Genomic DNA, 20,051 nt, shown 5'->3' on the forward strand with positions numbered 1-20,051 from the left:
CATACTGTGCTGTGTGATCTCCATGCTCCATCCAGTGACTAAGCATTACCTTGTACTCATACTGAGCTGTGTAATCTCCATGCTCCATCCAGTGACTAAGCATTACCTTGTACTCATACTGTGCTGTGTGATCTCCATGCTCCATCCAGTGACTAAGCATTACCTTGTACTCATACTGTGCTGTGTGATCTCCATGCTCCATCCAGTGACTAAGCATTACCTGGTACTCATACTGTGCTGTGTGATCTCCATGCTCCCCTCCAGTGACTAAGCATTACCTTGTACTCATACTGTGCTGTGTGATCTCCATGCTCCCATCCAGTGACTAAGCATTACCTTGTACTCATACTGTGCTGTGTAATCTCCATGCTCCATCCAGTGACTAAGCATTACCTTGTACTCATACTGTGCTGTGTGATCTCCATGCTCCATCCAGTGACTAAGCATTACCTTGTACTCATACTGTGCTGTGTGATCTCCATGCTCCCATCCAGTGACTAAGCATTACCTTGTACTCATACTGTGCTGTGTGATCTCCATGCTCCTTCCAGTGACTAAGCATTACCTTGTACTCATACTGTGCTGTGTGATCTGGTTTTCTTGTCTTCCTGTATTGTCATATTGCTGTATGTCACCCCTAAATATTGTCTGTAACCTAAACTAATGTCCAGCGCTGCGTAATATGTTGGCGCTTTATAAATACAATAATAATAATAATAATAATAATAATAATAATACACATGTGCAAATTAATGTACAACCAACCACACGACTTGTTTGCAAGACCATTGCATACACAGCGCTGACCAACTGAACAACCAACTCATTTAAATACTGTGCACACACCATAACCCGCATTCAAAAAAACAAAAAACAAGCCGTCCAAATGACTTGTACACACGTGGCCAACCTGCCAAATAGTTGGTGAGTAGATTCGCCAGTCGGATCAGGCCAACTGCCCCGTTATCAGTGGGTAGCCTAGTCGTTTATTGCCTGCACATACGTCCAACCTATTGTCCAACAGACAACTTGGAACGATACTTGGGCAGATTGTCTGCACATGTGTACTAGCCTTAGAGGTTTTCTATCTTCTGGGTTTTTTTTTTTTAGAAAGCAAACCTGTAAACTTTCTACTTATAACACATGCTGCTGATACCTATAGTCCGTTATGCAGGCCATGTAACAAATCTGAAACAAGCTGATGAAATGAGAGAGTAATGCTAGGTACCTCCGGCAACACTGAATCACTGGAAACTGCCAATGAGCGATCTTTCTACTAAACATCTTTAGCAATGATATGTAGACAATAGCAATAGACCACAAGAAGATTACCAACGGTAGGATTGTTGAATGAAGAAGGATGCATGGGGAAATCCCGGAGAGTTTAGCAGAAAGATCATTGAAAGATCCGTACACACACGGGAGACACAGCATTGTCGTACATTGGTCATCTGTAACCACAGTTTACTGCTTTTGCCTTTAAAGATCTTTAATAGATAATTACACAATGGCCTTGATTCATAAAAGTTAGTGCGGTTCAGAGACAAATTACTACTTACTAATCAGCCCTAAACATCCTTCTGTTTAAATCACCAGAAGGGTATATACTTCCCCACAGGAAGCACGTTATAACCAATTAGGTAGAGGAAACTAGGGTCCTAGACCCACATGACAATTCTAAGAAACAAAAAAGAATAATGTAGTTCCTCATACTAGAGTATATATAAATAAATAAATAAAAAACACTTTAGAATCACCACTGCATCTTCCAAATAGGATCATCTTTATTATAAACAAAATAGGAATTCAATTAAAATCATTTAAAAAACACACACTAGGCCATCATACCCGTAATAAAGAATTATAGTCCCAGAGCAACAGCACAAAGGTCCCAGCAATTGTGTCCCACCCAATAATATGTAACCTGGTGGGACAAGGGATCAAAGGACCGCCGCTCAGACAAAAAGGGGACCACTAAGTAATACAGCAGCTCAAATTCAATCACAGCATCAGATGGAAGCAGTGACAGTGCAAACTATATATACATAGAAGTAAATAAGACCTTAGTTTCAAATGTCAATGAAAGACCACAGCAATAAAGTGACAGTGCAGGAACATTACTGAATATATGTAAACTGGTATATAACACACAACGCTGAATACCAATTAATGCCAGAAGAGGGTCAAGCATCCTAAAGTCCTGGGAAAAGTGACCTATACCAAGTAAAGACTCCCATCTGTGTAAGAAACCAGAGAACAACTCACCGTGGAAAAGGAAAAGACATAATCACTATCCAGAGTGAAGACAATGAATGGCAAGACTCAATATAAAAGACACCAGGTGTTTGCAAGTATCAGAAAGCCAACCACAATACCAGTGCAATATAAAGATAAATAGAGCGTTCCGTATAAAGAGACCTGGGGCTTACCAATAGGTAGTAGGTGCGGGCTGGGGTGGCCTGGTTCCTAAATGTTTGCAAGTATCAGAAAGCCAACCACAATACCAGTGCAATATAAAGATAAATAGAGCGTTCCGTATAAAGAGACCTGGGGCTTACCAATAGGTAGTAGGTGCGGGCTGGGGTGGCCTGGTTCCTAAATGTTTGCAAGTATCAGAAAGCCAACCACAATACCAGTGCAATATAAAGATAGAGCGTTCCGTATAAAGAGACCTGGGGCTTACCAATAGGTAGTAGGTGCGGGCTGGGGTGGCCTGGTTCCTAAATGTTTGCAAGTATCAGAAAGCCAACCACAACACCAGTGCAATATAAAGATAGAGCGTTCCGTATAAAGAGACCTGGGGCTTACCAATAGGTAGTAGGTGCGGGCTGGGGTGGCCTGGTTCCTAAATGTTTGCAAGTATCAGAAAGCCAACCACAATACCAGTGCAATATAAAGATAGAGCGTTCCGTATAAAGAGACCTGGGGCTTACCAATAGGTAGTAGGTGCGGGCTGGGGTGGCCTGGTTCCTAAATGTTTGCAAGTATCAGAAAGCCAACCACAATACCAGTGCAATATAAAGATAGAGCGTTCCGTATAAAGAGACCTGGGGCTTACCAATAGGTAGTAGGTGCGGGCTGGGGTGGCCTGGTTCCTAAATGTTTGCAAGTATCAGAAAGCCAACCACAATACCAGTGCAATATAAAGATAAATAGAGCGTTCCGTATAAAGAGACCTGGGGCTTACCAATAGGTAGTAGGTGCGGGCTGGGGTGGCCTGGTTCCTAAATGTTTGCAAGTATCAGAAAGCCAACCACAATACCAGTGCAATATAAAGATAGAGCGTTCCGTATAAAGAGACCTGGGGCTTACCAATAGGTAGTAGGTGCGGGCTGGGGTGGCCTGGTTCCTAAATGTTTGCAAGTATCAGAAAGCCAACCACAATACCAGTGCAATATAAAGATAAATAGAGCGTTCCGTATAAAGAGACCTGGGGCTTACCAATAGGTAGTAGGTGCGGGCTGGGGTGGCCTGGTTCCTAAATGTTTGCAAGTATCAGAAAGCCAACCACAATACCAGTGCAATATAAAGATAAATAGAGCGTTCCGTATAAAGAGACCTGGGGCTTACCAATAGGTAGTAGGTGCGGGCTGGGGTGGCCTGGTTCCTAAATGTTTGCAAGTATCAGAAAGCCAACCACAATACCAGTGCAATATAAAGATAAATAGAGCGTTCCGTATAAAGAGACCTGGGGCTTACCAATAGGTAGTAGGTGCGGGCTGGGGTGGCCTGGTTCCTAAATGTTTGCAAGTATCAGAAAGCCAACCACAATACCAGTGCAATATAAAGATAGAGAGCGTTCCGTATAAAGAGACCTGGGGCTTACCAATAGGTAGTAGGTGCGGGCTGGGGTGGCCTGGTTCCTAAATGTTTGCAAGTATCAGAAAGCCAACCACAATACCAGTGCAATATAAAGATAGAGCGTTCCGTATAAAGAGACCTGGGGCTTACCAATAGGTAGTAGGTGCGGGCTGGGGTGGCCTGGTTCCTAAATGTTTGCAAGTATCAGAAAGTAAACCACAATACCAGTGCAATGTAAAGATAAATAGAGCGTTCCGTATAAAGAGACCTGGGGCTTACCAATAGGTAGTAGGTGCGGGCTGGGGTGGCCTGGTTCCTAAATGTTTGCAAGTATCAGAAAGCCAACCACAATACCAGTGCAATATAAAGATAGAGAGCGTTCCATATAAAGAGACCTGGGGCTTACCAATAGGTAGTAGGTGCGGGATGGGGTGGCCTGGTTCCTAAATGTTTGCAAGTATCAGAAAGCCAACCACAATACCAGTGCAATATAAAGATAAATAGAGCGTTCCGTATAAAGAGACCTGGGGCTTACCAATAGGTAGTAGGTGCGGGCTGGGGTGGCCTGGTTCCTAAATGTTTGCAAGTATCAGAAAGCCAACCACAATACCAGTGCAATATAAAGATAGAGCGTTCCGTATAAAGAGACCTGGGGCTTACCAATAGGTAGTAGGTGCGGGCTGGGGTGGCCTGGTTCCTAAATGTTTGCAAGTATCAGAAAGCCAACCACAATACCAGTGCAATATAAAGATAAATAGAGCGTTCCGTATAAAGAGACCTGGGGCTTACCAATAGGTAGTAGGTGCGGGCTGGGTTGGCCTGGTTCCTAAATGTTTGCAAGTATCAGAAAGCCAACCACAATACCAGTGCAATATAAAGATAAATAGAGCGTTCCGTATAAAGAGACCTGGGGCTTACCAATAGGTAGTAGGTGCGGGCTGGGGTGGCCTGGTTCCTAAATGTTTGCAAGTATCAGAAAGTAAACCACAATACCAGTGCAATATAAAGATAGAGCGTTCCGTATAAAGAGACCTGGGGCTTACCAATAGGTAGTAGGTGCGGGCTGGGGTGGCCTGGTTCCTAAATGTTTGCAAGTATCAGAAAGCCAACCACAATACCAGTGCAATATAAAGATAGAGCGTTCCGTATAAAGAGACCTGGGGCTTACCAATAGGTAGTAGGTGCGGGCTGGGGTGGCCTGGTTCCTAAATGTTTGCAAGTATCAGAAAGCCAACCACAATACCAGTGCAATATAAAGATAGAGAGCGTTCCGTATAAAGAGACTTGGGGCTTACCAATAGGTAGTAGGTGCGGGCTGGGGTGGCCTGGTTCCTAAATGTTTGCAAGTATCAGAAAGCCAACCACAATACCAGTGCAATATAAAGATAGAGAGCGTTCCGTATAAAGAGACCTGGGGCTTACCAATAGGTAGTAGGTGCGGGCTGGGGTGGCCTGGTTCCTAAATGTTTGCAAGTATCAGAAAGCCAACCACAATACCAGTGCAATATAAAGATAAATAGAGCGTTCCGTATAAAGAGACCTGGGGCTTACCAATAGGTAGTAGGTGCGGGCTGGGGTGGCCTGGTTCCTAAATGTTTGCAAGTATCAGAAAGCCAACCACAATACCAGTGCAATATAGAGCGTTCCGTATAAAGAGACCTGGGGCTTACCAATAGGTAGTAGGTGCGGGCTGGGGTGGCCTGGTTCCTAAATGTTTGCAAGTATCAGAAAGCCAACCACAATACCAGTGCAATATAAAGATAGAGCGTTCCGTATAAAGAGACCTGGGGCTTACCAATAGGTAGTAGGTGCGGGCTGGGGTGGCCTGGTTCCTAAATGTTTGCAAGTATCAGAAAGCCAACCACAATACCAGTGCAATATAAAGATAAATAGAGCGTTCCGTATAAAGAGACCTGGGGCTTACCAATAGGTAGTAGGTGCGGGCTGGGGTGGCCTGGTTCCTAAATGTTTGCAAGTATCAGAAAGCCAACCACAATACCAGTGCAATATAAAGATAGAGCGTTCCGTATAAAGAGACCTGGGGCTTACCAATAGGTAGTAGGTGCGGGCTGGGGTGGCCTGGTTCCTAAATGTTTGCAAGTATCAGAAAGCCAACCACAATACCAGTGCAATATAAAGATAAATAGAGCGTTCCGTATAAAGAGACCTGGGGCTTACCAATAGGTAGTAGGTGCGGGCTGGGGTGGCCTGGTTCCTAAATGTTTGCAAGTATCAGAAAGCCAACCACAATACCAGTGCAATGTAAAGATAGAGCGTTCCGTATAAAGAGACCTGGGGCTTACCAATAGGTAGTAGGTGCGGGCTGGGGTGGCCTGGTTCCTAAATGTTTGCAAGTATCAGAAAGCCAACCACAATACCAGTGCAATATAAAGATAAATAGAGCGTTCCGTATAAAGAGACCTGGGGCTTACCAATAGGTAGTAGGTGCGGGCTGGGGTGGCCTGGTTCCTAAATGTTTGCAAGTATCAGAAAGCCAACCACAATACCAGTGCAATATAAAGATAAATAGAGCGTTCCGTATAAAGAGACCTGGGGCTTACCAATAGGTAGTAGGTGCGGGCTGGGGTGGCCTGGTTCCTAAATGTTTGCAAGTATCAGAAAGCCAACCACAATACCAGTGCAATATAAAGATAAATAGAGCGTTCCGTATAAAGAGACCTGGGGCTTACCAATAGGTAGTAGGTGCGGGCTGGGGTGGCCTGGTTCCTAAATGTTTGCAAGTATCAGAAAGTAAACCACAATACCAGTGCAATATAAAGATAGAGCGTTCCGTATAAAGAGACCTGGGGCTTACCAATAGGTAGTAGGTGCGGGCTGGGGTGGCCTGGTTCCTAAATGTTTGCAAGTATCAGAAAGCCAACCACAATACCAGTGCAATATAAAGATAGAGCGTTCCGTATAAAGAGACCTGGGGCTTACCAATAGGTAGTAGGTGCGGGCTGGGGTGGCCTGGTTCCTAAATGTTTGCAAGTATCAGAAAGCCAACCACAATACCAGTGCAATATAAAGATAGAGCGTTCCGTATAAAGAGACCTGGGGCTTACCAATAGGTAGTAGGTGCGGGCTGGGGTGGCCTGGTTCCTAAATGTTTGCAAGTATCAGAAAGCCAACCACAATACCAGTGCAATATAAAGATAGAGCGTTCCGTATAAAGAGACCTGGGGCTTACCAATAGGTAGTAGGTGCGGGCTGGGGTGGCCTGGTTCCTAAATGTTTGCAAGTATCAGAAAGCCAACCACAATACCAGTGCAATATAAAGATAAATAGAGCGTTCCGTATAAAGAGACCTGGGGCTTACCAATAGGTAGTAGGTGCGGGCTGGGGTGGCCTGGTTCCTAAATGTTTGCAAGTATCAGAAAGCCAACCACAATACCAGTGCAATATAAAGATAGAGCGTTCCGTATAAAGAGACCTGGGGCTTACCAATAGGTAGTAGGTGCGGGCTGGGGTGGCCTGGTTCCTAAATGTTTGCAAGTATCAGAAAGCCAACCACAATACCAGTGCAATATAAAGATAAATAGAGCGTTCCGTATAAAGAGACCTGGGGCTTACCAATAGGTAGTAGGTGCGGGCTGGGGTGGCCTGGTTCCTAAATGTTTGCAAGTATCAGAAAGCCAACCACAATACCAGTGCAATATAAAGATAGAGAGCGTTCCGTATAAAGAGACCTGGGGCTTACCAATAGGTAGTAGGTGCGGGCTGGGGTGGCCTGGTTCCTAAATGTTTGCAAGTATCAGAAAGCCAACCACAATACCAGTGCAATATAAAGATAGAGCGTTCCGTATAAAGAGACCTGGGGCTTACCAATAGGTAGTAGGTGCGGGCTGGGGTGGCCTGGTTCCTAAATGTTTGCAAGTATCAGAAAGCCAACCACAATACCAGTGCAATATAAAGATAAATAGAGCGTTCCGTATAAAGAGACCTGGGGCTTACCAATAGGTAGTAGGTGCGGGCTGGGGTGGCCTGGTTCCTAAATGTTTGCAAGTATCAGAAAGCCAACCACAATACCAGTGCAATATAAAGATAAATAGAGCGTTCCGTATAAAGAGACCTGGGGCTTACCAATAGGTAGTAGGTGCGGGCTGGGGTGGCCTGGTTCCTAAATGTTTGCAAGTATCAGAAAGCCAACCACAATACCAGTGCAATATAAAGATAAATAGAGCGTTCCGTATAAAGAGACCTGGGGCTTACCAATAGGTAGTAGGTGCGGGCTGGGGTGGCCTGGTTCCTAAATGTTTGCAAGTATCAGAAAGCCAACCACAATACCAGTGCAATATAAAGATAAATAGAGCGTTCCGTATAAAGAGACCTGGGGCTTACCAATAGGTAGTAGGTGCGGGCTGGGGTGGCCTGGTTCCTAAATGTTTGCAAGTATCAGAAAGCCAACCACAATACCAGTGCAATATAAAGATAAATAGAGCGTTCCGTATAAAGAGACCTGGGGCTTACCAATAGGTAGTAGGTGCGGGCTGGGGTGGCCTGGTTCCTACCGCTTACGCCGAAGCTACATCAGGGAATGGCGTATGAGCGGGACGACGCTGTTTAATTACTGTCTAAATGTTTGTAATACGCGGCCGCGTAATCAGCAATGGGAACAAGATTGGGCAAAGGGCGAATGGGATACTGATATTAGTGACATCTAGTGGTGGAATGGACTCAAAGAGAAATTGGGAAATATGCTGACATCTTGTGGTAAGATAATAAATTACAGAGACTTACAATTTCAATGCAAAGAGCATACCTATACAAAATACAGGAAAAGTAATTTGCCAAAATACACCTGATTAAAAGAAGATGACAACTGTTGATAGACATGATAACCAACATACACAAATCCCAAACATCACAACATTTATCAGTCAAATAATTAGTTTGGATTAGCAGTAATAGCAATAACACTAATAAACATAGGTAAGGTTCTTCTTCTGCTCTTGAGGAGTCAGAAGGCCTCATCTTGCAGTAAAATGTTAATTCCAAGCGCTGGGTGGTATATTATTATTATTATTATTTAGTATTTATATAGCGCCAACATATTATGCAGCGCTGTACAATGTATATATATATATATATATATATATATATATATATATATATATATATATATATATATATATATATATATATATATATATCTTGTCACTAACTGTCCCTCAAAGGAGCTCACAATCTAATCCCTACCATTGCCATATGTCTATATTATGTAGTGTAAGTACTGCAGTCTAGGGCCAATTTTTTTTTTTTTTTTTAGGGGGAGCCAATTAACTTATCCGAATGTTTTTGGAACGTGGGAGGAAACCGGAGTGCCCCAGAGGAAACCCACGCAGACACGGAGAGAACATACAAACTCTTTGCAGATAGTGCCCTGGCTGGGATTCGAACCAGGGACCCAGCGCTGCAAGGCGAGAGAGCTAACCACTACGCCACCGTGCTGCCCTATATTCAGGTCTTATAGACGCCATGTCTAATCTAAAAACATTTCCAAATAATAGGCGTATCAATGGAAAGAATTATCACAATATTATGTCACCCAACCAAACAAGTTCCACGGGTGAATATAAAGTGAAGGTCTCCTTACCTCAAGGCCCTTAACCTTCCTGGCGGTAAGCCCAAGCTGAGCTCAGGCTATGCCGCGCAGGAGGATTTTTAAGGCCCTGCTGGGCAGATTCGCATAATTTTTTTTTCGCAACACGCAGCTAGCACTTTGCTAGCTGCGTGTGCATTCCGATCGCCGCCGCTACCTGCTGATCGCCACCCCCCCCCCCCCCGCCCCAGACCCCGTGCGCTGCCTGGCCAATCAGGGCCAGGCAGCGCTGAGGGGTGGATCGGGACTCCCTTTGACGTCACGACGTCGATGACGTCATCCCGCCCCGTCGACATGGCGACGAGGGAAGCCCTTCAGGAAATCCCATTCTTTGAACGGGATTTCCTGATCAAAGATTGCCGGAGGCGATCGAAGCGGGGGGATGCCGCTGCACAGCGGCTATCATGTAGTGAGCCCTAGGCGGTGCGGAAGGCTGTCGGTATCATTTGCTGAGTGTGGAAGTTTGCCGCCGACTTCCTAATGACTGGGAAGCCTCGTAGCACTTCCTGCAAGGCAGGTCGCATTAAAAAAAAAAATTTACTGTGGCCATCTTGTGGCCAAATAGTAAAACTACACCCTAATGCATTTTTCACATACAAATACATTAGTTTTACACAAAAAATTAACTCATTACCTCCCACACCCCCCATTTTTTTTTGGTAATTAAAAAAAATAAAAAATGTACAATTAAAAAAAAAATACATAGTTAACTTAGGAACTGAACCTTTTAAATATTTATGTCAGGAGGGTACAACACTGTTACTTTATAAACTATGGGCTTGTAATTAGGGATGGACGCAAAACTGAAAAAAAGCACCTTTATTTCCAAATAAAATATTTGCGCCAAACATTGTGATAGGGACATAATTTAAATGGTTTTATAACCGGGACAAATGGGCAAATACATTTAATGGGTTTTAATTACAGTAGCATGCATTATTTAAAAACTATAATGGCCGAAAACTGAAAAATAATGAATTTTTCCCCACATTTTTTTCCTATTTTCCCATTAAAACATATTTAGAATAAAATAATTCTTGGCATAATGTCCCACCTAAAGAAAGCCTGATTGGTGGCGGAAAAAAACAAGATATAGTTCATTTCATTGTGATAAGTAATGATAAAGTTATGGACGAATGAATGGAAGGAGCGCTGAAAGGTGAACATTGCTCTGGTGGTCAAAGGGTAAAACCCCTTAGTGGTGAAGTGGTTAAAATGGCATCTGCTTTTGGGAACAAAACAATTCTCCTGGGCAAGAAGCTGACACTCTACCCTGTTATTGCCAACCTGAATTCCCTGCACGTCATCTGTGTAATACATTTTCCCGGTGCCCTATATCAGCTGGGTGCTGGCATGTAGCCCCTCCACCTCGCAGAAAGAGGCCTCTACCTTTTTTTATATCTGATAAATAGAAAAAGCCAGGGCCATTTTCTGCACGGAGCAGATCTGTGCACCAGAACCCAGATGATATGGGGTTCAGGGAATTTTATTAAATAGGCAATGTGTTTCACTTTCAAGCAGTAGTGCACCTCTGTGTTCGTTATGTAGATGCACTTAAACTTAGGCTATAGCTGCAGAGTAGCTGTTCAATTGAAATCTAAACTAGTCCTTGGTAAGAATACCTGTAAAGGGTCCAGGCAGGAAGAAAGAATAGCTATCAGGCCCTAGGCAATGTAAGTGTGGGTACATGTAAGAGTGATGTGCAGGTACTCTGCAGGGGAATGAGGAGATTCTTCCTCTATTACACATTCTTCATGCACAATCTGAGCATGGATCAGGCCCTAGGCAATGTAAGTGTGGGTACAGCTAAGAATGATGTGCAGGTACTCTGCAGGGGAATGAGGAGATTCTTCCTCTATTACACATTCTTCATGCACAATCTGAGCATGGATCAGGCCCTAGGCAATGTAAGTGTGGGTACAGCTAAGAATGATGTGCAGGTACTCTGCAGGAGAATGAGGAGATTCTTCCTCTATTACACATTCTTCATGCACAATCTGAGCATGGATCAGGCCCTAGGCAATGTAACTGTGGATACAGCTAAGAATGATGTGCAGGTACTCTGCAGGGGAATGAGGAGATTCTTCCTCTATTACACATTCTTCATGCACAATCTGAGCATGGATCAGGCCCTAGGCAATGTAAGTGTGGGTACAGCTAAGAATGATGTGCAGGTACTCTGCAGGGGAATGAGGAGATTCTTCCTCTATTACACATTCTTCATGCACAATCTGAGCATGGATCAGGCCCTAGGCAATGTAAGTGTGGGTACAGCTAAGAATGATGTGCAGGTACTCTGCAGGGGAATGAGGCGATTCTTCCTCTATTACACATTCTTCATGCACAATCTGAGCATGGATCAGGCCCTAGGCAATGTAACTGTGGATACAGCTTAGAATGATGTGCAGGTACTCTGCAGGGGAATGAGGAGATTCTTCCTCTATTACACATTCTTCATGCACAATCTGAGCATGGATCAGGCCCTAGGCAATGTAAGTGTGGGTACAGCTAAGAATGATGTGCAGGTACTCTGCAGGGGAATGAGGAGATTCTTCCTCTATTACACATTCTTCATGCACAATCTGAGCATGGATCAGGCCTTAGGCAATGTAAGTGTGGGTACAGCTAAGAATGATGTGCAGGTACTCTGCAGGGGAATGAGGAGATTCTTCCTCTATTACACATTCTTCATGCACAATCTGAGCATGGATCAGGCCCTAGGCAATGTAAGTGTGGGTACAGCTAAGAATGATGTGCAGGTACTCTGCAGGGGAATGAGGAGATTCTTCCTCTATTACACATTCTTCATGCACAATCTGAGCATGGATCAGGCCCTAGGCAATGTAAGTGTGGGTACAGCTAAGAATGATGTGCAGGTACTCTGCAGGGGAATGAGGCGATTCTTCCTCTATTACACATTCTTCATGCACAATCTGAGCATGGATCAGGCCCTAGGCAATGTAACTGTGGGTACAGCTAAGAATGATGTGCAGGTACTCTGCAGGGGAATGAGGAGATTCTTCCTCTATTACACATTCTTCATGCACAATCTGAGCATGGATCAGGCCCTAGGCAATGTAAGTGTGGGTACAGCTAAGAATGATGTGCAGGTACTCTGCAGGGGAATGAGGAGATTCTTCCTCTATTACACATTCTTCATGCACAATCTGAGCATGGATCAGGCCCTAGGCAATGTAAGTGTGGGTACAGCTAAGAATGATGTGCAGGTACTCTGCAGGGGAATGAGGAGATTCTTCCTCTATTACACATTCTTCATGCACAATCTGAGCATGGATCAGGCCCTAGGCAATGTAAGTGTGGGTACAGCTAAGAATGATGTGCAGGTACTCTGCAGGGGAATGAGGCGATTCTTCCTCTATTACACATTCTTCATGCACAATCTGAGCATGGATCAGGCCCTAGGCAATGTAACTGTGGATACAGCTAAGAATGATGTGCAGGTACTCTGCAGGGGAATGAGGAGATTCTTCCTCTATTACACATTCTTCATGCACAATCTGAGCATGGATCAGGCCCTAGGCAATGTAAGTGTGGGTACAGCTAAGAATGATGTGCAGGTACTCTGCAGGGGAATGAGGAGATTCTTCCTCTATTACACATTCTTCATGCACAATCTGAGCATGGATCAGGCCCTAGGCAATGTAACTGTGGATACAGCTAAGAATGATGTGCAGGTACTCTGCAGGGGAATGAGGAGATTCTTCCTCTATTACACATTCTTCATGCACAATCTGAGCATGGATCAGGCCCTAGGCAATGTAAGTGTGGGTACAGCTAAGAATGATGTGCAGGTACTCTGCAGGGGAATGAGGAGATTCTTCCTCTATTACACATTCTTCATGCACAATCTGAGCATGGATCAGGCCCTAGGCAATGTAACTGTGGATACAGCTAAGAATGATGTGCAGGTACTCTGCAGGGGAATGAGGAGATTCTTCCTCTACTAGACATTCCTTATGCAAGATCTGAACTAGGTTTACAGGCAACAGACAATACCTTTGTGGTGAATGTGCACAAGTTTAGGGCCAGTGCACACCAAAAAGCGTTAGAATAAATTGCAAACGCTCAGCACTTTCTAAAGTGATTTCTCAGAACAATTCTAGGCATGTGCCTAGCGATTTTCTAATCAGGTCTAGTGATTTTGAGCGTTTTGGGGTCGCTGTTTTTATTTTTGGTTACATTAGAGCTGTAACTGAACAGCTTCTGTAAGAAAACAGCTTGGTAAATCACTCTGATCTAGCGCTTTTCCACTTTCCTCTACTTAACATTGAGGCTAAATTGCCGCAGAAAAACGCAGAAATGCTGCACTAGAAAAAGCACATTGCTCTGGTGTGATTCATCCCATCCAAACCCATTAGCCAAGAGCTGGCATTTATAAAGCGCTCAGAAGCGTGCACTAGCCCTAAGTAACATATCCAATTAATTAAATTAGCAAAACAAAACATTTTCTTTTAATTGCAGTTTGAATTTATTAGGAGCCAGTGCATTCTTTTTTAAACAGTGGGCAGCAAAGTGGCATAGGGATTAGTGCTCTCGCCTTGCAGCGCTGGGTCCCTGGTTCTAAGTCCAGCCAGAGCAACATCTGCCAGGAGTTTGTATGTTCTCCCCATGTCTGTGTGGGTTTCCTCCAAGCACTCAGGTTTCTTCCCACATCCCAAAAACATACAGATAAGTTATTTGGCTTCCCCCTAAAATTGGCCCTAGACTATGACACATACTCTACATGATACATGCATAGACATAGGACTATGGTAGGGATTAGAGTGTGAGCCCCTCTGAGGGACCGTTTAATGAGAAGACAATATACTCTGTATAGTTTTGATGAGCCCCCGGCTGTCATATGCTGTAAGCAGAGTCACACACAGAAGCACTGGCCCTGCATTCCCTCATATAGCTCCACCTCCTCTCCCCCCCGGCTAGTTTTTCATGCCACCGGCTGGAAACATTTTCGGGGAGTACACACAGATTCCTGGACACCACAGCCCTGTTTAAGAGGAACATAGATTTGAGAGATGTAGTAGGAACCATTGCCGACTTGCACTCGAATATTTACTGGTCTGGCTGTTGTGCTGATCATTTGCCTGCCATCTTTTACAATCACTGATCCAGGACAAGTAGGCCAGGGGCTCAAATTACCAAAGCAAACATATCAGCATAAAAGACAGACAATTAGTATTTTTAACAAGAAAAACAATGTAGCAGCCTTCACACTCATTTTAGCTCAGGTAAGGCAAACTCGGCCCTCTAGCTGTTACGGAACTACAAGTCCCACAATGCATTTGCCTTATGAGTCATGACTGTGGCTGTCAGACTCCTGCAATGCATTGTGGGACTTGTAAACAGCTGGAGGGCCAGGTTTGCCCACCCTGCATCAGATTCCTGCCATGCATGGTACAGGGGATCCACTGTCATAGTGAACAAGACAAAGTTCTCAGTTGTGTGTTACACATGTCATGCATGGCATGCTTAATACGACCAGGTTCGCTGTCTGGAATCATTGTGCAGTCCACTTATTGGAACGGAATGGGACAGAAGCAATGCATTCACTGGCAACAGTCATGTATGAACAGATCCTATGCTTTGGACAGAGTCCACCACCCTGTCTGTTGCTTTCTGATAAATGGTCCATTTCAGTGCCAATGTGAACCTAGCCCTAAAGGACACCTGAACTGAGAGAGATATAGAGGCTGCTAGGTTTATTTCCTTTGAAAGAATACCAGGTGCCTGGTGTCCTGCTGATCTCTTTGGCTGCAGTAATGTCTGAATCACACAGCTTAAACAAGCATGCAGCTAATCCAGATAGATTTCAGTCAAAAACACCTGATCTGCTGCATGCTTGTTCAGGTTCGATAGCTAAATGTACTGGAAGCAGAGGATCAGCAGGACAGCCATACAATCTGTAAGGTGTACAACAGACAGGGAATTCCGCACTTGTCAAACTGGAGACTTTTATTCAGGACGTATCCCACATCAAAAGAAAGCTGACATGTTTCGGGCCATGGCCCTTCATCATAGCTTACAAGAAAACACTTATACCCTCCTACACAGGAAGGCTGTGGTAACGTCAAAACCTCCCACAAAGTGATGACATCATTAACCTCATCAAGGGACGGAGTCTTACCACCCAATGTTGTTGGTTAAAAACCTACAAACCCTTGATAAAACATATATAACAACATCTACAACATGACAAATATACAAACTAGAGGAACATCTGTAAGGTCTGTTCATTCCTGAACATTTGGCTTACCAAGTCCTCAGGGAATGATGTGGCTGCTGGTTTATCTGCCAGCAGCCGGTCGGCTACTTCATTCCCTAGCTTTGCTGCCTGGAGAATAAGTTTTAAGTCCAGGGCAGCCTCTCTGGGACTGGACACTGAAAATATAAAGATAAAAGGATTACTGTTTACAGATGTGAAAATCCAAGTTAGACTTACCAGTAAGGTAACTAGAGGTAAAGGTTTGCAGAACTCTGTATATGATAAAGCAGGGATTCTCAAACTGGGTGCTGTGGTACCCTAGTGCCCTTCCCAGGGTCGTCTCAGTATTCACCACCCATCCTTTGTGCATTGCCATCAGGTAATGCAGCTGCTCATTGATATACAATGGGGGGTGGGGGGGGGGGGTCACCGACTACTTGGAGGGGGGGGGATGTGCCCTAATAAGCATTGCTAGCTACTTGGAGGGGGGCAGCCTGATAAGGGGGGTCATGGACTTCTTGGAGGGGGGGGGGGGTGAGCCTTAATAAGCATTGGTAGCTACTTGGAGGGGGGCAGCCTATTAAGGGGGGTCATGGACTTCTTGGAGGGGGGGGATGTGCCCTAATAAGCATTGGTAGCTACTTGGAGGGGGGCAGCCTAATAAGGGGGGTCATGGACTTCTTGGAGGGGGGGGATGTGCCCTAATAAGCATTGGTAGCTACTTGGAGGGGGGCAGCCTGATAAGGGGGGTCATGGACTTCTTGGAGGGGGGGGGGGGTGAGCCTTAATAAGCATTGGTAGCTACTTGGAGGGGGGCAGCCTAATAAGGGGGGTCATGGACTTCTTGGAGGGGGGGGGGTGAGCCTTAATAAGCATTGCTAGCTACTTGGAGGGGGGCAGCCTAATAAGGGGGGTCATGGACTTCTTGGAGGGGGGGGGGATGTGCCTTAATAAGCATTGCTAGCTACTTGGAGGGGGGCAGCCTAATAAGGGGGGTCATGGACTTCTTGGAGGGGGGGGATGTGCCCTAATAAGCATTGCTAGCTACTTGGAGGGGGGCAGCCTAATAAGGGGGGGGGGGGTCATGGACTTCTTGGAGGGGGGGGGGATGTGCCCTAATAAGCATTGCTAGCTACTTGGAGGGGGGCAGCCTAATAAGGGGGGTCATGGACTTCTTGGAGGGGGGGGATGTGCCCTAATAAGCATTGCTAGCTACTTGGAGGGGGGCAGCTTAATAAGGGGGGGGGGGGGGGTCATGGACTTCTTGGAGGGGGGGGATGTGCCCTAATAAGCATTGCTAGCTACTTGGAGGGGGGCAGCCTAATAAGGGGGGTCATGGACTTCTTGGAGGGGGGGGGGGGGGTGAGCCTTAATAAGCATTGCTAGCTACTTGGAGGGGGGCAGCTTAATAAGGGGGGGAGGGGTCATGGACTACTTGGAGGGGGATGATGTGCCCTAATAAGCATTGCTAGCTACTTGGAGGGGGGCAGCTTAATAAGGGGGGTCATGGACTTCTTGGAGGGGGGGGATGTGCCCTAATAAGCATTGCTAGCTACTTGGAGGGGGGCAGCCTGATAAGGGGGGTCATGGACTTCTTGGAGGGGGGGGGGGGTGAGCCTTAATAAGCATTGGTAGCTACTTGGAGGGGGGCAGCCTAATAAGGGGGGGGGGGGTCATGGACTTCTTGGAGGGGGGGGGGGTGAGCCTTAATAAGCATTGGTAGCTACTTGGAGGGGGGCAGCCTAATAAGGGGGGGGGGGGTCATGGACTTCTTGGAGGGGGGGGATGTGCCCTAATAAGCATTGCTAGCTACTTGGAGGGGGGCAGCCTAATAAGGGGGGGGGGGGGGTCACCGACTACTTGGAGGGGGGGGGGATGTGCCCTAATAAGCATTGCTAGCTACTTGGAGGGGGGCAGCCTAATAAGGGGGGGGGGGGTCATGGACTTCTTGGAGGGGGGGGATGTGCCCTAATAAGCATTGCTAGCTACTTGGAGGGGGGCAGCCTAATAAGGGGGGGGGGGTCACCGACTACTTGGAGGGGGGGGGATGTGCCCTAATAAGCATTGCTAGCTACTTGGAGGGGGGCAGCTTAATAAGGGGGGGGGGGGTCATGGACTTCTTGGAGGGGGGGGGGGGTGAGCCTTAATAAGCATTGGTAGCTACTTGGAGGGGGGCAGCCTAATAAGGGGGGTCATGGACTACTTGGAGGGGGGGGATGTGCCCTAATAAGCATTGCTAGCTACTTGGAGGGGGGCAGCTTAATAAGGGGGGGGGGGTCATGGACTTCTTGGAGGGGGGGGGTGAGCCTTAATAAGCATTGGTAGCTACTTGGAGGGGGGCAGCCTAATAAGGGGGGTCATGGACTTCTTGGAGGGGGATGATGCCTAATAAGCATTGCTAGCTACTTGGAGGGGGGGCAGCTTAATAAGGGGGGGGGGGGGGTCATGGACTTCTTGGAGGGGGGGGTGAGCCTTAATAAGCATTGCTAGCTACTTGGAGGGGGGCAGCCTAATAAGGGGGGTCATGGACTACTTGGAGGGGGGGGATGTGCCCTAATAAGCATTGCTAGCTACTTGGAGGGGGGCAGCCTAATAAGGGGGGTCATGGACTTCTTGGAGGGGGGCAGCTTAATAAGGGGGGGGGGTCATGGACTTCTTGGAGGGGGGGGATGTGCCCTAATAAGCATTGCTAGCTACTTGGAGGGGGGCAGCCTAATAAGGGGGGTCATGGACTTCTTGGAGGGGGATGATGCCTAATAAGCATTGCTAGCTACTTGGAGGGGGGGCAGCTTAATAAGGGGGGGGTCATGGACTTCTTGGAGGGGGGGGTGAGCCTTAATAAGCATTGCTAGCTACTTGGAGGGGGGCAGCCTAATAAGGGGGGTCATGGACTACTTGGAGGGGGGGGATGTGCCCTAATAAGCATTGCTAGCTACTTGGAGGGGGGCAGCCTAATAAGGGGGGTCATGGACTTCTTGGAGGGGGATGATGCCTAATAAGCATTGCTAGCTACTTGGAGGGGGGCAGCCTAATAAGGGGGGTCATGGACTTCTTGGAGGGGGATGATGCCTAATAAGCATTGCTAGCTACTTGGAGGGGGGCAGCCTAATAAGGGGGGTCATGGACTTCTTGGAGGGGGATGATGCCTAATAATCACTAGACCCCTCACTTCCATCCAGCTACCGTCCCATCTCCTTACTCCCTTTTGCATCTAAACTCCTGGAGCGTTTAGTCCACCAACGCATGACCCATTACCTTGACTCCAACTCCCTGTTTGATCCCCTACAATCAGGATTTCGGCCAGGCCACTCCACCGAGACTGCCCTCACCAAGGTCGTCAATGACCTCACGCTTGCCAAGGCCGAAGGAAAATACACTATCCTTCTCCTCCTAGACCTCTCATCAGCATTCGACACTGTCGATCAATCCCTGCTTCTCCAGTCCCTGCAATCTGTGGGTATCCAAGACCTTGCCCTAGCATGGTTCTCCTCCTACCTCTCAAATCGCTCCTTCAAGACCTCCTTCAATGGTTCCTCCTCAACCTCCTTCCCACTTTCAGTTGGGGTCCCCCAAGGCTCTGTTCTTGGTCCCCTGCTGTTCTCCATTTACACCGCCTCCATCGGAAAACTCATCTCCTCTCTGGGTTTCAACTTACACCTATATGCAGATGACACCCAGATTTACCTCCATACCACTGACCTCTCCACCACCACCATGGAGAAGGTATCCTCTGGCCTCTCAGCTATTTCATCGTGGATGTCTGCCAGGTTCCTAAAATTAAACCTGGATAAGACTGAGCTCCTAATCTTCCCGCCCCGTGCTGCTTCATCCCCCACTGACCTCTATGTCACTGTCAATGGCACAATCATTCATCCAACCACACAAGCCCGCTGCCTGGGTGTCACCCTGGACTCGGCCCTCTCCTTCACCTCCCACATCCAAACCGTAGCTAGGGCCTGCTATTTCCACTTACGCAACATCTCCAAGATCCGGCCTTTCCTGACCCCAGACACTACCAAACTCCTTGTCCATGCCCTCATCTCCCGCCTGGACTACTGCAACTCCCTCTTGTCAGGCCTTCCTCAAAACCGCATCGCCCCCCTAAAATCCATCATGAACGCAGCAGCCAGACTCATCTACTCCTCCCACCGCTCTGTCTCCACAACTCCCCTACGCAAATCCCTTCATTGGCTTCCAATTCACTTCAGAATCAGCTTCAAGATCCTATGTTTGGCATACAAATCCATACACAAGTCCTGCCCATCCTATATCTCTGACCTGGTCAGCAGATATACACCTGGCCGCCCACTTCGCTCCTCCAACTACCTCCTCTTAACCACCCCACGCATCTCGCACTCCCATGCCAGACTGCAGGACTTCACTAGAGCTGCCCCTATCCTGTGGAACTCTCTCCCACTGCCCATCAGG

At 46.6% G+C, this 20,051-nt stretch overlaps 1 protein-coding gene across 1 annotated transcript in view; it reads right to left on the reverse strand.

Annotated features, from left to right (window-relative positions):
- Positions 1-20,051, reverse strand: part of LOC137543666 (EP300-interacting inhibitor of differentiation 3-like) — a 37,997-nt gene that overhangs the window by 7,765 nt on the left and 10,181 nt on the right. Inside the window, exon 3 of the mRNA XM_068264792.1 lies at positions 15,675-15,799. Within this exon, the coding sequence (XP_068120893.1) occupies positions 15,675-15,799 (125 nt within the window). The remainder of the gene's footprint in view (positions 1-15,674; positions 15,800-20,051) is intronic.

The sequence above is a fragment of the Hyperolius riggenbachi genome, unplaced genomic scaffold (assembly GCF_040937935.1).
Source record: "Hyperolius riggenbachi isolate aHypRig1 unplaced genomic scaffold, aHypRig1.pri scaffold_151, whole genome shotgun sequence".
NCBI classification, from domain to species: domain Eukaryota; kingdom Metazoa; phylum Chordata; class Amphibia; order Anura; family Hyperoliidae; genus Hyperolius; species Hyperolius riggenbachi.